At 34.1% G+C, this 16,636-nt stretch overlaps 1 protein-coding gene across 1 annotated transcript; it reads right to left on the bottom strand.

Annotated features, from left to right (window-relative positions):
- On the bottom strand, nucleotides 1-16,603 carry LOC106108705 (heterogeneous nuclear ribonucleoprotein U-like; the record flags this gene model as incomplete). Its single annotated transcript, XM_013289964.1, has 20 exons — nucleotides 16,305-16,603; nucleotides 15,679-15,809; nucleotides 15,107-15,291; nucleotides 13,994-14,040; nucleotides 13,099-13,256; nucleotides 12,678-12,821; nucleotides 11,812-11,922; nucleotides 11,095-11,182; nucleotides 10,431-10,567; nucleotides 9,008-9,113; nucleotides 8,011-8,123; nucleotides 6,952-7,109; nucleotides 6,303-6,489; nucleotides 5,766-5,903; nucleotides 5,013-5,157; nucleotides 4,811-4,886; nucleotides 3,554-3,674; nucleotides 1,288-1,410; nucleotides 461-589; nucleotides 1-138 (listed from the first exon to the last, which is right to left on the bottom strand). Coding segments are annotated over exons 1-20 (2,565 nt in total), but the record flags the coding sequence as incomplete, so codon positions are not given.
- Nucleotides 16,604-16,636: the final 33 nt, after the last annotated feature.

Here is a 16,636-nt window from a genome sequence, read left to right as displayed (position 1 = left end):
TTCCTTGCCGTCGGCCTCTTCTCTTCGCTTCTGGCGCTCCTTGTACGTGTCCTCGTCAGTGACAACGACAACGGCGACGCGCCGGTAACCGTCGAATTCCCTCAACTTGCGCCTCTGGGCCGACGGGTATACGTTCGTCTGTTTTTACGATACGGCGACATACAAACGGCGGTCACCGGCGTCGTTAATGTGGAGCAAAACGAATCATATTATAGCAACGTCCGGGTGCGTACCGCGAACGACACCTAGAACAAGCTCAATAGAGATCCCAGACGATTTAGTTTCTCACTGTGGCGTTCGTTTGGCAAAGTTTTAATTACAAACTACAGTACTCACCCGGCTGCGTCTAGAAACGTTTATTATACATGACAGTTAAACACTTGGCCAAAGTGGTTTCGCGGCGATCTCGATTGTTCCTGATTAAGTGGCGGGCAGTGTGCGGTGTCGCGGCGAGTCTCACCTGGTCCAGGATGAAGTTCCTCTTGCGGCCGCGGGCCACCTCCAGCAGCTTGAGCACGCACTTGGCGCTCTTGGTGACCATGGCGTCCCAGCGGCCCTCGAAGCTGCTCCGGAATGGCTTACAGTCCACCTGACACGGAAGACATACAGTCAACAACAGACACACATATATACGACACACGCTTGCAACTCTTACGACTATCTTATATCTATGACAAATAATGTTATGCTAAGATACCAGGGACTCTCAGCGCTGACAGCCTTCCTCTTCAGCCGGCGATCCACTGGTATCATATATGTTCGACCACTACAGGTCTATGGGTATTTTAACTTTTTTTATAAGTGTTTTGTAATAAAAGTTGCTGTAATTTGCACCCTGTTGAAAATACACAGTATTATTAGTTTGGAGCTATACATTTAATGCTCTCTTTTTATTACCTTCATACCTATTTATGCTGAGGGGAAAACAGATTATGCTCTTGTGTTGTGTTGTGTTGTTTGTATGAGCAGTTTCAATAGCAGCTTATTTTAATTATTGATTTACTTTGAAATGCTACATAATTGACATAAATAAATTAAAACTAATCTACAAACTTCAAATAGGACTATTTTATTATTTAAAGCTTAAAACTAGGAAAACTACGACTAAAAAAGATACTTTAGAATACCAGAATATTACTTTATTTCATTAAAAAAATCATCAATATATAGTATTTCAAAGACTTTGTCTCTAAAAATTTTGAAACTATGCTGCTATTCTAATACATGTACCATAATGTTTATGTAATATATGTGTTTAGTGTAAGTATATAATAAAATAAAAATTACCTTCATCTTATCGAACAGTGCACCAGTAGACAGTATGTTGTATCTCTTGGTGGGGTTGGCAGCAATGTGGTTCTTCACCCAGAATGTCTTGCCGCTGCCCGGCATCCCCACCATCAGTATCACCTACCCCAGTACCGTTATTATTACATTTTATTATTATTAATAAAAAATAAATACTTATTTAACATAATATATCCATCACAGAACAAAACATGCGCAAAATGTTATTGTATTCGAATCGTTTAGCCGCCGTTGAAATTCTAGACGATTGTAAAGTTGACGATTTCATTATAAATATATCGAAGACCCAAATAATTTAAGAACAATTATATGTAACGTTCATATATTTGTTCCGCCTGGGATTTGAACCCAATACCTACTAAATCATTCGTGAGTTGTTTTCGGTCTTTGCATTTCATTGTTATTTTCAATATGAAAAATTGCAGCCAATTTTCTTTGTTGCAGTCCAGTCTTCAACCGATGAAAAGAATCCTTTACTACAAATTCAATTTCTCAATAGCTTATTGCTATTTCTTGCTATCCCTTGTCGTTCAAATGGCTACCACTACCGCCACTTCAGTACATTATCACCGGTTTCCCCAAGAAACAAATTAATTTCAACGAGAAACAAATTCATTTCACCCCAAGAAACGACTGTATTTCCATTTCTTCAGGGAACGAAGGCAGTTCCGTCAATATCGTGATGTATGGTCACCAACATTTATGGTAGTTTTGATAGAATGGTCACCCCACAAGTAGGTGTAGCCGACATACATCGGCGTGGTAGCCCCTACCTCCAGAGCGACGGGCGCACGTTATGGCCATATTTTGTACATCGGGCCGCCGCTGCAGAGCCCAGGCGGACTATGTATGAAACAAAAACACAATTTCACCAAGATAAATGGAAATATCAAAGTGAAGTCATGTATTAATTTAGTAAACAAAATATTAGTTACTTTTCATATTGCCAAATCAGCCTTTTACTTCCGTTTTGTAGACGACTCTTGAATGACCTAGTTTATTGTAGTTTGTACGTACTCGTACAACTGTCGCTAATATCTTTTCCCCATACCATCTGCGATGATATATTATTTCACACATTTTATCGTTTGCAGTTCACATACTATTTTTCCTAATAATTTATAGTCACGTTTTTATATGTTGATTCCAGTTGTTTTAGTTTATTTTGATAGCACTTATACTACATGAATGTAGCTTAAAAATAAACTTATTTCTGCGAGAAACAAATTCATTTCCACGTCAATTTGATCCATACGTCTTGTGTTGTGAAACGCAACACATTCCTGATACCTACCTTAGAATACCTTCCTACCTTTAGCTAGTAACTACTACCATAAAAACCTTTGAGGTAAAAACACTTCAATGCCCTTATTAGGATTCATTACCATAGTTATAGAAAATCTTCTTGCATATTACAAACATATCGATGGGTGAAAGGCTATTTGTTTTAAGCGCCATTGGGTTAAATATTCAGGAGAGCCATTTAAAGATTTCATTTTTAGAAAAAAAAAACCATCTAGATATTGATTGTCTCAAGCGCCACAAAAGTGCTATGATCTTTATGGAAATTACTGATACTTTTTGAACGACTAAAGTAACTGGGAACTAATAATTTTGAGTACTGGCCGAATGTGCTTTGCATGACAGATGTCAAGATGACAGTTGTCATTGAATGGTAGAATGATGCGTTTTGTTATTATAAAATAAATTGGTTTATCTCTATAAATGTTTGCAATTCGATTAGAGTCTGCTGTGAAGTCAATTAAGATGGGGGTCAACTAAGGATAGCGTTTCTAATGTTACTCGATTGTTATTTCATTATCTCCGACATACGCACGCCCACAATGGAGGATCGTTACCGTGTATATGATCTATTTTCGGAAGTGAATTCTATAAACCGCTTGTCACTCCAACAAATATAGTAAAACCTCGATAACATAAAAACTTCTATAACTTCAAAAAAGAATATGTTCCCTTCCCATTAGACCACAAAACCTCTATAACATAGACGCTTGATAACTTAAAACCTCTATAACTTAAATTTTGTGTTTCCCTTGGACTTTAACTTATCGAGGTTCTGCTGTATAAATATAAAATATGTATATATAAGTCAATATCGCCTTTAATGGTGATTGAAACAATAGCCTTTCGCCCGTCGATATATTGTTCTGTGGGTTTTGAGTCACTTTTATCACATTGTAATATAAATATATTGTACAATGATGTACATTAGTATAGAACTGACCTCGCAGTCGGCGGCGGCGAGCGGCGCGCGCGGGCCCGCCAGCAGCTGCGCCTGCGCCACCAGCACGTAGCCCGCCAGCAGACTGGCCTCGGCACCGTCCAGCTCCTCTGACACCACGTATCTAACATGTATGGATGGATGATTATTTTTGTTTAATCTATATCTATTGTTACAAAATAATAGAAACGGAAGTAGTTTCATAAAAGTCATTGCAAGGATTGAGGCGCCCTTAATCGCTGTCCCTTAGTCCGTTGCACTTAGTCCCTTAGTCGCTTAGTCAGTTGCATTCAGTCGCTCAGTCGCTAACAAGCTCTCTGGCCGTCAGTACCTCAGTTCCTTCAGTCGCTCAGGAGCTCAGAAGCTCAGTACATTTCTAGCCGTCTCCACGGAACGTTCGATATCTTTTACGTAGTTGCCTTAGTGTATTCGTTTTATAATTCACCAGTATTGCCCATATTACCGCTCGACTGTCATATTTTTTAAAAAGTCATTCGTATCAAAATTTATAAAACTATATTAATAAAGATAGATTTGTATTATCGGATTTTTGTATGTGTTTGACACAAAAACTATTGAACCAATATTTTAATTCTTTCACGATTGGAAAGGTAATATGTGATAAATTTTATGAAGATTCATTAACATTTTTTGACCGACTTCCGAAAAGAAGGAGGTACTCTATTTGTCTGTACGTATTTTAATTTTTCTTTTAATGTGTGTTATAGGAGATAATTTAGGTGATGTGGGTCCCTTCAAGAGCGATGTGAACCGGTACTTACTAACATGTACCTTCGACCACATCTTCATTTTAGTCTAGGTGGGATCGTAGTCAAACGCTGGTTTATATGTGACTAGTTGTTCCCGTGCGGCTTCATCCACATGAAACTTTATTGTATTGTTGACATTTGTGAAATGTCAAAATTTAAATGCATAAATGACAACCTTGCTTCTTTATGCTCTCTTTCACACATTAGGGTTTCTATCCAATTTATTTACCCCCTAAGTTTAAAAACGTGAAGATATATAGCCTAAAGAATGACGTAAGTGTAAGGCTTTTTATCAAAAAAGATTATTCAAAAATATGCTGTAATTGGTGACATCTTATGCCACAAAGAAATGTGTGTTTATGCTTTATTATATTAGTAAATTAAAAAATTAGTAAAAATTACGTAAATCGAATACAAATCTTTCCTCTTTATAATTTGTCACAGATAGAGAAACTAATTTGGAAAAAAGCTACTAATAAGAAGTACTCACCTAATGACATTTTTCATTCGCTTGTCTAATAAAAGTCCTTTGAGAAAATCATCTTCAATCACTTCTTTTCCATCATCTGTAAAATAAAAAGGTTATTAAAAAAATTTAAAACTCTCAATTTAAAAATATAAGGAAACTATTTATTTTTTATATTTAGATGCAATTACAAACACATGACTGAGGTTACAAGCAAAACCCTTACCTTTAGTAGGTTCATCTTTAATTTCTGGTTTCTCTTCTTCTTTATCAGATGTCGTCTTCTCCTCCTCCTTAGTCTGCGACTCCTGAACAACCGCATTGTCTGTTTCCATCGGCTCATTCTTCACATCGGAGTCACCATTCTCCTGCTGAAAACATTCCGATTATTAAAATATTAACTAAGCAAACTGTTACTGTAGAGGTAGTGTTTTTATCATACAAATACATTTGAGAAATACATTGTTAAGATAATTAGTACCGCGCTATAGAAGTGGCGCAACACTAGATTATTGGCATAAACGTCACATCTCTAACTGACAGCTGTCAATGTCATTTAGAAGAATGTATATTCGCGCGCGATTCTGAGTCCTAACGAGAAGTGTTGCTCTGAGTTTAAAAACGATAGTATTCATTAAATAAATTGTTTAAAAATACAGACTTACGACAGTGAATATTTTTTCACCGCTAACTTCTTTAAAAAGGTACTATGTTAGTTGTCAAGTTTAGTGCCACCTCTTGTCCTTGTAATGGCATGTTATAAAACATTTTACACAATTATAAGAGGCTCCATCTTTTTTATAAAATGAACTAAACAGTATCACTAAATGAAATTTAAATATTTAAATACAATAATAGACAGATTTAATAAGGATCACATGTAAAATGTCTTAAGTAAAGTGTCTACTATACTTCCTCTATATTTTTTTAATCTCTTTATCAACAACTTTAAAAACAAAACAAGTATAGATACTACTACCTTGGTCTCTGTAGACTCCTCAGCATCTGCCTTCTCAGGTTCCTCTTGCGTTTCTCTCTCCTCCTCTGGCTCTTCTACTTCCTCTTTCTTCTCCTCTGCATCTTTCTCCTTCCTCTCGCGCGATGCTTTATCCCTCTCCTGCAATTTACAATAAAATTACACGCCTTTAACTCATTTTGCCATACTTTCCAATGATATTTTGCTATTTCACTTATTGGTCAAATTGAACTTTGAATAAGTCCATTTAAACCTGGATGTTGTTGCAAACAAGAGCTATTTAAGTCAATTAACACACATAATCTTATTAACATTATAAATGCGAACATTTGGATGTATAGATGGATGTTTGTTAGAGTTTGTAGCTTAAACTGCTGAACAAATCTCAATGAAATTTACCATAGATGTAGAGGACAGTCTAAAAGAACGCATAGACTATTTATTTTTGTTTTTGTTTATTCCACGCGGAAGTAGTAGCGGGCAAGAGCTAATATTACATAAAGAACATATGTCTATTTAGAAAGCAAAATTGATTCTTACATCTCTCTTCTTCTGCTTATCCTCTCTCTCTTTACGCTCCTTCTCCCTACGCTCTCTGCTGCGTCGATTGGCTTCCTCTTTGAGACGTTCGATTTCCGCTTCTCGAGCTTTCTTCTCTTCTAGTACTTGCTCGATTGGAACTTCTATACGTTGGCGAACGACTTTAGTACGTGTGAGCAAGTTGTACCTGAAAGTAAAATCAACTATAAATCTAAACATTTACACAACTTAACTAAGTTACAATAAAATCTTGTTTTAATTATATTTCTAGATTTGTCCGGACGGAGGGGGAGGATAAGGTAGAGGAATTAACTATTTCCGTGCATCCCTTCCTCTGTCCCTTAAAGGTAGGCAACATATCTACAATTGCTTATGGGCAGAAAATGTATCGTTATTTTGGCATTGTTGGTCCCTTGTTACTTGCCTTAGTATAAAACTTGTCACTTTATTAAATTAAATGTACACTTAGGGAAGCCATTAGGAATTTAAGTGAGGCAGAACATACCTGTATATCTAAATATGTTCCTTTTTTATCTAATTAGATTCTCCTTTAAAAAATACTATCACATCTTTGGTGTTTGTTCCATCAACAACTATCACCTTTTACCTATCAAATTTTACCTAAAAAAAATGAAAAAGCCTTACTTACTTTTCATATCCTAGATTAACTTTATAGCAGATATTCTTAGTCAAGATGTGCGGATAGAGAGGTCTATCTCCAAGCAGGACCTTGTCGAATTCATACGCGACGCCGAGCTCCTCGCCGTTCAACGTGTACGATATAGTACAGGGAGTCGAATCCAAGTCCTGTTCATCAAAACTTATTTTAACAACTAGCTGTTCCCGTGCGGCTTCAACCGCATGAAATTATGAAAATCTTATTTTATTGCTTACATGTGTCAAATTATCAATTGCAAATGTCATAAGGACATAACTTGATGACAAACTATGGCAATCTTACTTTCTTGATGTTGGCAGCTTGTTGCTTATGGTCCCTTTCCCACAGAAGCGCTTTTATCCAATTTATTGACTCTCTAAGTTTAATAGCGTGAAAACATATAGCCTAAAGCGTGACGTAAGTGTAGAGCTTACTATTAAAGAAGGAGTTATTTAAAAATATGCTATGATTGCTAACATCTTACGCCACAAAGTAGTGTGTGTTTACACTTTATTACATTAGTATAGATGAACACACGTACTATTATTAATATATCTATAAATTGAACATTAGCATTTTTTAAAACAATTTAACTTCAAAATAACACATTGCAATTTACCAAATACATTTATATCTATACTAATATAATAAAGCATAAACACACACTACCTAGTTATGTAAGATGTATAGCATATTTTTGAATAATTCTTTCTTTAATAAAAAGCCCTACACTTACGACATGCTTTAGGCTTTATATTTTCAAGCTATTAAAATGAATAATATGAAAAAACTACAAGCAAGGGAAGGATGAAAACTACAAGCTGACAACATAAAAAAGCAAAGTTTCGTGGCAACTGTAATCTTATCCAATGTCAAAAGGCTTTCGTTGTCAATTGTACAATGGCAATTGTAAATTTCACAAATGTAAATAATAAAACAAAGTTTTCATAATTTAGTACGGATGCAGCCGCACCAGAGCGTTTTTCAATATAATATAATTAATATTTACTGGAAATCGGTGTTTTACAGTAAAATATGTTAAATACTCACAACATAAGCTCCAACAACATCCTTCTCAGTGAATAATTTCCCGTACTCCTTGAACTCTCCCTCGTTGACGGCGCGGCCCGTGTTCTCGTAGCCCCAGCTCAGCTGACCGTCACCTACAATTATACAAGATTATTCAGATTATTCATATTTTCCAATATATTAGGAATATAAAACCATCGCCATATTGCGAAAACATGCAATTAATTTCTTTGCTTTAAAGCTGATATCTATACTAATTAGATTTTCTTTCGAATATGAAAGAAATTCTTTGAAATTCTCACTTTGACGCATTGATTATGTAGTTGTCATTTTGGTTGCGATCTCATATATTATAGAACATATGGGAGTAATACAAAATGTTTATCTACCTGTATAGATATATCCCTGTTATAAATTTTATAACAACGTTGTATCTGACAGGAATATTAAAGGCCTGTCCCACCACTGACTGATAGACTCAGATAGCTTAAAGATGAAGCCACTGTCAGATAAGGTAACAAAATCCGATATTTCCATCACATATTTTACACATTAGATTTTTATCAGACAATTTACATAGTGGTGGGACAGGACCTTAATATCTTAGTACACTACAATACTATCTTTAATAGTAAAAAATCTGTTATAACTTTAGTGTGAATTATCTTTACAAAGACAACCATATAAAAACAAAGAATAACAGAGAAGATTTTTATCATAGACTAGCTGTTGCTAGCGACGACCACGTGAAATTAAAATATAATAAAAAAAATAACCTATGATACTCACAGACAAATTACCTTTCTAACAGTGAAAGAATTTTTTAAATCGGCCCAGTAGTTTTTAGGTTAATGGAATACAAACAAAAATACAATTCTCTCCTCAAATTCTTTTGCATTGTTATACAATATTTAATAAAAGCGCATAGTAAGCCTTATTTCAATTAAATCTAAGTGTGTGTGTAGCCTTGTAATAGTTAAACTATTTAGATAAAATGTCTAATTTCTGTTTAACTCACCGAGATGTAAATTGGAGTCATCAGTTGACCAGCCCACCCTAAGTCCATTACTGATCACCTCCTTTTCACCAGCCTCAGTCGTTGTTACTACTGTACCAACCCGCACCTGATTAGAAAAAAACAATTAACGCCACATACTTAAAAGCTTATCAATTTACAACCTATTTCTCGCAACTTCGTCCGCATTTAATTTAAAAAAAAAATATCGGTGTGTGTTCTTTCAGAATATGTGATCTGTGACAAGTTTTAACAATATCCGTTTTGGAGAAACTTAGTAATAAACATCCATACAAACTTTTGCTACAATATTAGCTACTTTGCTACTTTTGATACATGATTTATTGTAATGTTTTAATGTGTATTGTAACAAATGGTTATAATACTAATATTATAAATGCGAAAGTTTAGATGGATTGATGTTTATTAGAGTTTATAGCATAAACAGCTCAACGAATCTGGATGAAAATTGGTATAGACGAAGAGGATAGTCTGGAAGAACAAATAGGCTACTTATTTGTTTTTTTTTTTAATTCCTCGTTGAGGGAGTGGCGGTCGAAAGCTTATTGATAAATAATAACTGTAATTATGCTTGCGATTCCATACATCACAAGATATACGGAAGTAAATACAAAATATTGATCTGCCTGTTTAGCAATCACATCATACATCTTGTATGACAAGATATATTTGCTGTTCACAGGAAAAGTTTAATGAAGTTAGTGTAGAAATATATATGCCAGTAAAATGGAACAGTAACTTGCATTCCACATAACAGTACATTTCAGTGTTACTAAATTTTAATGCGTATCTCTAGTAAGTCTAGACTTTAGATCGCCGTGACATGATAATCTTATTAAGTTTTTTTAATTCCACGCAGACGAGGTCGCGGGCAAAAGCAATCTTTTATAATTATGTAAACTATATTTATACTAGTATAATAAAGCGTAAACACACACTTCTTAGTTATGTAGGAAGTTAGCAATCACAGTATATGATTGAATAATTCGCCTATTAATAAAAGTCCTACATTTACGACAAGCTCTATTCATTTTCACGCTATTAAACTTAAGGGGTAAATAAATTGCAAATACTGTTAAGCGGAAAAGTTACAAAAACTACAAGCCGATAAAATTAAACAAGCAAGATTGCCTTGTCATTTGAACTTTGACATTTTAAACGTTATACAAATGTAAACAATTGCACTAATATTATAAATGCGAAAGTTTAGATGGATTGGATGTTTGTTAGAGTTTTTAGCCTAAACGACTTTACAGATTTCGATGAAATTTTGTGTAGATGTAAAAGATAACAGGTAAGTACACTTTTGTTTTATTTTAATCCCACGCGAACGGAGTCGCGGGCGAAAGCTATTTATAATTAGTTGCAGATAAAGCGGGGAACAGCTAGTTAAATATATAGAAACCTCAAAGCAGACGCGTCCTGCATTAACGCCGTGCGTGGCGCGGCAGCCGGCCCACGCGTGCGCGAGCGCGCCCTCGTTCATCGGCACCACGCAGTTCAGCTCCGGCAGCTCCAGGAATTGATTCAAGTCACTGTCATCTGGAAAAACAAACATCAATTATTACCAAAGAAAAAGTAAACAGTCTTGTTCTTCCAAACTATCCTGTACATCTATACCAAATTATCCAAATCCGTTCAGGAGTTTAGGCTACAGATTCTAACACCCATCAATCTAAACTTTCATATTCATAATACTAGCTTTCGCCCGCGACTTTGTCCGCGAGAAATAAAAAAAGTTAATAGTAGCCTATGTGTTATACGAGACGATACTATCCGTGTATGCCAAATTTCATCGAGATAAGTTTAACAGTTTAGACTACAAACTGTAACAAACATCCATCCATCCATCTCAACTTTCGCATTTAAATATTAGTAAGATTCCTAAGACATACTGATAACATGTTTGGGTTTAAAAAATCTGTCTGTGTGCGTTTGTTGTGTATTTTTCTTATAACGGCTCCATCGATTTTTCGGAACTTTGACATAAACATATAAAAGGCTTCTTTTAAAATTTTAAATAAACTGTTAAAATTGCTGGCGACCACTATTTTAAAATGTATACTTACACCAGGAAAGTGTAACTTTATCATCATTGACCTCAGGCTCTGGGGCTTTAGTCGCCGTCTCAACCTTCCTCAGAAGTTTCTCCTCCTCCTAAAAAATACATTATTACTAAATAAATTTCAATTTCATTAATTTCTGTAATTTAACCGATGTTTTAATGACTTTATTTCTATTTTAATTATCCAATTGTTTTACAAACTTTTAACATAGAGAAGTTTTATGACAACTATGATCTAGATGTAATATTTTTAGGTGACTTTAAGTTTAATGTTTCTAATATAAAATTAGTGAGCGAAAGAGGACCGCATTAATAAGTTATTAAAACTTATGTGAGACATTATACTGTTAGATGACAACACCTCAGGAATGGCAACGCCGCATGGAAGTTGTCAGCACTGCATTTAGATGACAACACTGAATACTCAAGTAGGCGCGTGCATAAAAACTAGAATCCTACTGTCTCGTGCACTTCGCCCAAGATTTGAGATAATAGTGTCGTTACTCTGCCCGTGTGTTTTTCTTTCTTCTACCCGGTTGTATACTGCCAGACTTTATTCTTGATTTTGGGTTATTTTTGGTTATTGTAATTTTCCCACTTATATTAAAAAATTTTTTAAAAGTAACTAACGTTTTATTTATAACAAGACTTAACTCACGTGAAGAAATCGGTATAGGCAGCGAAGACAGTGATTAATAATTAATAAAATAAATGTTTGTACCTCAATAGGTGGAGTTAGCACTTCATTGGTGACCGCAACAGTCTTGTAGAAGTTACTCCAGCGAGCTTTCTTCTCCTGCTTGCGTTTTAAACGTTGCAACTTTATCGGATCCTAGAAAAATATATCTTTACAATAAAAGTATTTAAACAAATCATATATCTTCTTACACATATTTATGTATATTATGTGTAAAAGCCGTCATCGCCCACGAATCCTAATGGTCTACTACTACCTAACTCGTAATCACCCGACTAGGGACATTCTAGGAAATCTATACATTTACAAATTCAAACGGAAATGTATTAATTAATTATGTTACTGGATATGCAAAGATACAATATGTTTACGATTATTCAAAAAAAAATAAGAATATTTCTCTGCATAACGAAATTTCAAGCAATTTTCTTTATGGCACATGTCTTTTGCTGTAGCAGCCTATACCTAATAAATATATACAAGAACAGGATATATGTGTATTTAATATTTGAAACACCATTTTACACATTGCTAAAACAACTTCGAAGTTACATATTTACCCTTGGAATATATACAAGTATACAATTGCTAGTTTTCTTACATTTCTGGCAACATATAGACTAGCGATTGCTGGAGAGTTTGTCAATAAAAAAATTAAAAAAACTAGTATTATAGGATATGAAATGCCTTGGCCATTTTTTTTTATAAATAAGTATGGAGCATGTAATACAGAGAGCAAATTAATGTTACATTCCATGTTTAATTAATTTTAAAGCAATAATACACTACATATTACAAAAATGTATAAAAACCAATCTAGATTATATTAAATCTTTTTGTACAATTTGTATCAATTTGGAGTTTCTTTCTTGTAATATAATATATTGTACCTTGCTAAACTCTTCAAATTTCTTTGCATCTTCTTCCGCCTGTTTCCGCTCTCTCTCCAGCCTCTCCTGTTCTCTTATCAAGAGTCTTTCGTTCAGCAATGCCCACTCCTCTTCTTCTGTCAGCTCAAAATCTCTTTCTCTACCCTAGACAATTACAGAGACAATTTTATTACTTTATTTTGATTAAAGAAATTTAAAACACTAGCTGTTTCTCGCGTCTTCGTCTACGTGAAATTATAAAAGTAGTAAAAGCATAGACTATGTTACTGATAACATAGCTTTTAAATGGTGAAAGAAGCTTCGCAATTGTGACATTAGTTTTTGAGTTATTTTAATTTATACAAAAATCCAAATCTTTTCTCTTTATAACATTACTATAGATAGGTGAAAAAAATAAAAGACAGTTTGTGTATTGACATACCTCTTCCGAGACTCTCCTATCTCTACTTGCGCTCTCTTCTTCTCCATCATGGTCCATCTTCTGTTCCTTCTCTTCAACTTCAAGTTTCTCCTGTTGACCTTCTCCATCATTACTGTCGTCTTTCGGACTTTCAGGTTCATACAATTCAGGTGTATTAACTGTAACAATATTAAAAACTTTATTTACCTACATTTAGACATATACATTAGAACAAGTTAAAAGGCTTTTAAACATTTTTATTTACATTGGTTTTCTTTACAACAGAACACATTGTTTGGATTGAAATAAAACTATATATATATATAATAGCTCACTTGCGTGTATTATGATTTTTACAATTTTTTTTTGTAAGTTTAAACAATATGTTATAACTGCGTCAACGGTAAGTAAAGTGACGTTTCGCTGTAGTGTCAATGCAGAAAAAACGTCATCGCGCCGGCCAATAGGATGTCCGTTAATATTCGTGAAGTTGGACGCGAATGATGCGTAGACACACATGTATTATCAGGGATTCTGGCTGTATTCCACATTTACCCTTCCCATAAGATGTATGATGAATAAATATGCAAATACAACAAAACATTTTAGCTATTTTGGGTGTAAAGTAAGAGAATATCACTAGAAAATACATGTCAGGGTGTACAGATATTCTATAATTTAATTTAATATAAAAAATATCTATTCAATAATAAATGAATAATCGATAACGTTTTTTGTAGAAGGGAAAAATATTTCCCTTGAGCATAAAAGGGTTAAAAGCTGCAATTTGAAAGTTTGTACACATTGAAACAACAAGGAACAATAACACAGATCACCAAAGAAAATGTTTTATAATAGAATATTTAACATTTAAATATTTACCATATACAGATAAATCATCAAAGGACATCCTTACCTTCTTCTTTTAGTTGGTCATCTTGATCCATTTCTTCACTCTTGCTTCTGTAAATAAAAATAACATGATTATTTTCAATTGATTTAAATTTTATATATGTATGCACATAAAAGGTAATTATATGCTATAGTTTTATCCAACTAGCTTTCGGCCGTGACTCTGTCCGCGTGGAATTAAAAATAACAAAAGTGAGTAGCCTATTTTGCCCAATCCGCTGTGGGAGGCCCATAAACAAGAAATAGATAGATAGTAGCCTATTTTTTCTTCCACACTATCCTCTACATCTTACTACGCCAAATTTCATTGCAATCCATTCAGCCATTTAGGTTACAAACTCTAACACAAATTCATCCATCTAAACTTCCACATTTATAATACTGGCAAGATATTTAAAAAAAAAATCATTGCTCATAAATTTGATTTCGGTATATTGTTTATTACACATTTACCTTGTACAAAACAATAATTTTAAACCTAAATTATGTTTTCCTGTGTATGTTTGTTTTCCTATATACTAGTCTATAGTGAGTCTGCTTATATTTAAAACAATGTCTTAAATATAATCAGTTCTAAATATAACCTTGTAGTCCACACTCAGTTTTAACTGTACTAACAACAGTAACAGAGTTCAATTAGAACTAACCATCTGTAGGGTACTTTACAAATTAACTTGAGACAGTTGTCATATATTATGGATTGCATAATATAATACTAAGAAGGGACAAAGATTAACATATCAACAGGTGAAAGGCTATTTGTTTCACATTACATATCCAGCATAGGTGATTTTTTTCTGCATTGTTAATAAACAATGAAGTATGCAGAATTATAGTAATTTTAATCTAAAACCTGTCTGAAAATCTTTCAATTTATATTATTGTTAGTATTTGTTTATATGCTTTTTTCTAAAAACTTTAAATGGCTCTCCTAAACATTTAACCTAATGGTGCTTAAAACAAATAGCCTTTCACCCATAGATATGTTTATACTGTTGCCTTATCAAATAAATATATCCATCTGTACTGAGTAAGGCCAGCACAAAATATGCAGGAGTTGGGAAAGGGTAATTGCAGCAGAATCTCAAGTTAATTACTAAATACATCTTTTACTCACTCTTCTTCATTTACAACTTCTTTTATATCTTCAACATCCGGTTTCTTTGGTGATTCCTCTATCGGTGGAGGTTCAACTTTCTTTGGTGATTCCTCCTTAGCAACCTCCGGCTCAGGATCTTTAGGTACCTCTGATTCTGTTTTAGTGTCTTCTTCAATTGGTTCTGGAGAATCTTCTCTTACAGGCTGTAAAAAAAAAAATTGTTAATACTCTAGAATGACATTTTATAGACAGAATTTTTGTATTTTTGCTTTAACAATTCAATTTTTGTAAAGATTTTGAGTAACATATTGACATCTTTAAAATGTTATACACACTATTGTAATCACATTACTATGAATAATAATTTAAACTAGCTTTCGACCGCGACTCCGCCCGCGCAGAATAAAAAAAAACAATAGCAAGTAGCCTATGTGTTATTCCAAACTATTTTTTCTACATCTATGCCACATTTTATCGAGATCCCTTCAGCCGTTTAGGCTACAAACTCTAACAAACATCCATCCATCCATATTTTCACATTTACAATATTAGTAAGTTAGTTTTAAATAATATAGTGTATGTAAACAAACCTTAGCCGGTGTTGCTAATCGTGAAGTTGAAGATCTTCTAGTAACTCTAGCAGCTGGAGAGGTTTTCCTTGGAGTTTCCGGCTCATCTATTTCCTCTGTAGTGGTATCCATGATAGATGTGTCCGGAAACACTGTAACAACATGTTTACATTGCATCAAAAATTATTTCCCAGACATTTCTGGCACTGTTTATTTTTGTAAATTTACCGTATCTTCTGAGTTGTTACAGCATTTGTTTTTGTATACATTTTGTTACAACTTTTATTTTTCTTAAAAAGCAAGATAAGGGTGTGTTTTTCATATGTATGAAAGAACAGGGAAACCAAGGAAATGGTAAATTGAATTGCTACTTTGAGATAAGCTAGTTGCTTACATAAACCTGTACATATTGGCTTCCAACTAGTATGAAATGAAATAGGTTTTCTGCATTAGGACAAATCGACAATGTTTACTGACATCAGCTTATACAGGATATAATAGCACTTTTATAATTTTTAAAATATTCCTTAACCGAACATGGCGGGAGTTTAATGCACGTGCTAATATTGCGCATAATTAGAAAATTCGCGAATGTGTAGAGGTTATAATTGTGCAGTACCTAAAAAACATTTGGCATTACAAGTTACCTTTATCAGTTTTAGCTTCAAGGGCTTTCTTCAATCGTTCTACCAATGCCGCTTTATTACCCTTGGTGTCCAAACCAAGAGCTCCAAGCTCGGATCTAAGATCCACAACTTTCATTTTAGCTGGATCCATTTTAACCTTAATTATTGTCCACAATGCACAGTCAAATAGTTTTATTACACTACGTATCACGTTTTAACAGCCATTACATTACTCACAAAAATTATAACACTTAAGCGCCAGAACAAACTAACATGGCGTCACAATCGTGATGATGCGAGGTTAAGCGGAAATTTGCGTTCCATTTTACCATTTTAAAAGATTCACAAATCGA

The sequence above is a fragment of the Papilio polytes genome, unplaced genomic scaffold (assembly GCF_000836215.1).
Source record: "Papilio polytes unplaced genomic scaffold, Ppol_1.0 DF821400.1, whole genome shotgun sequence".
Classification (NCBI taxonomy): Eukaryota; Metazoa; Arthropoda; class Insecta; order Lepidoptera; family Papilionidae; genus Papilio; species Papilio polytes.
The sequence above is the reverse complement of the archived record's forward strand: the minus strand, read 5'-3'. Positions and strand labels throughout refer to the sequence as shown.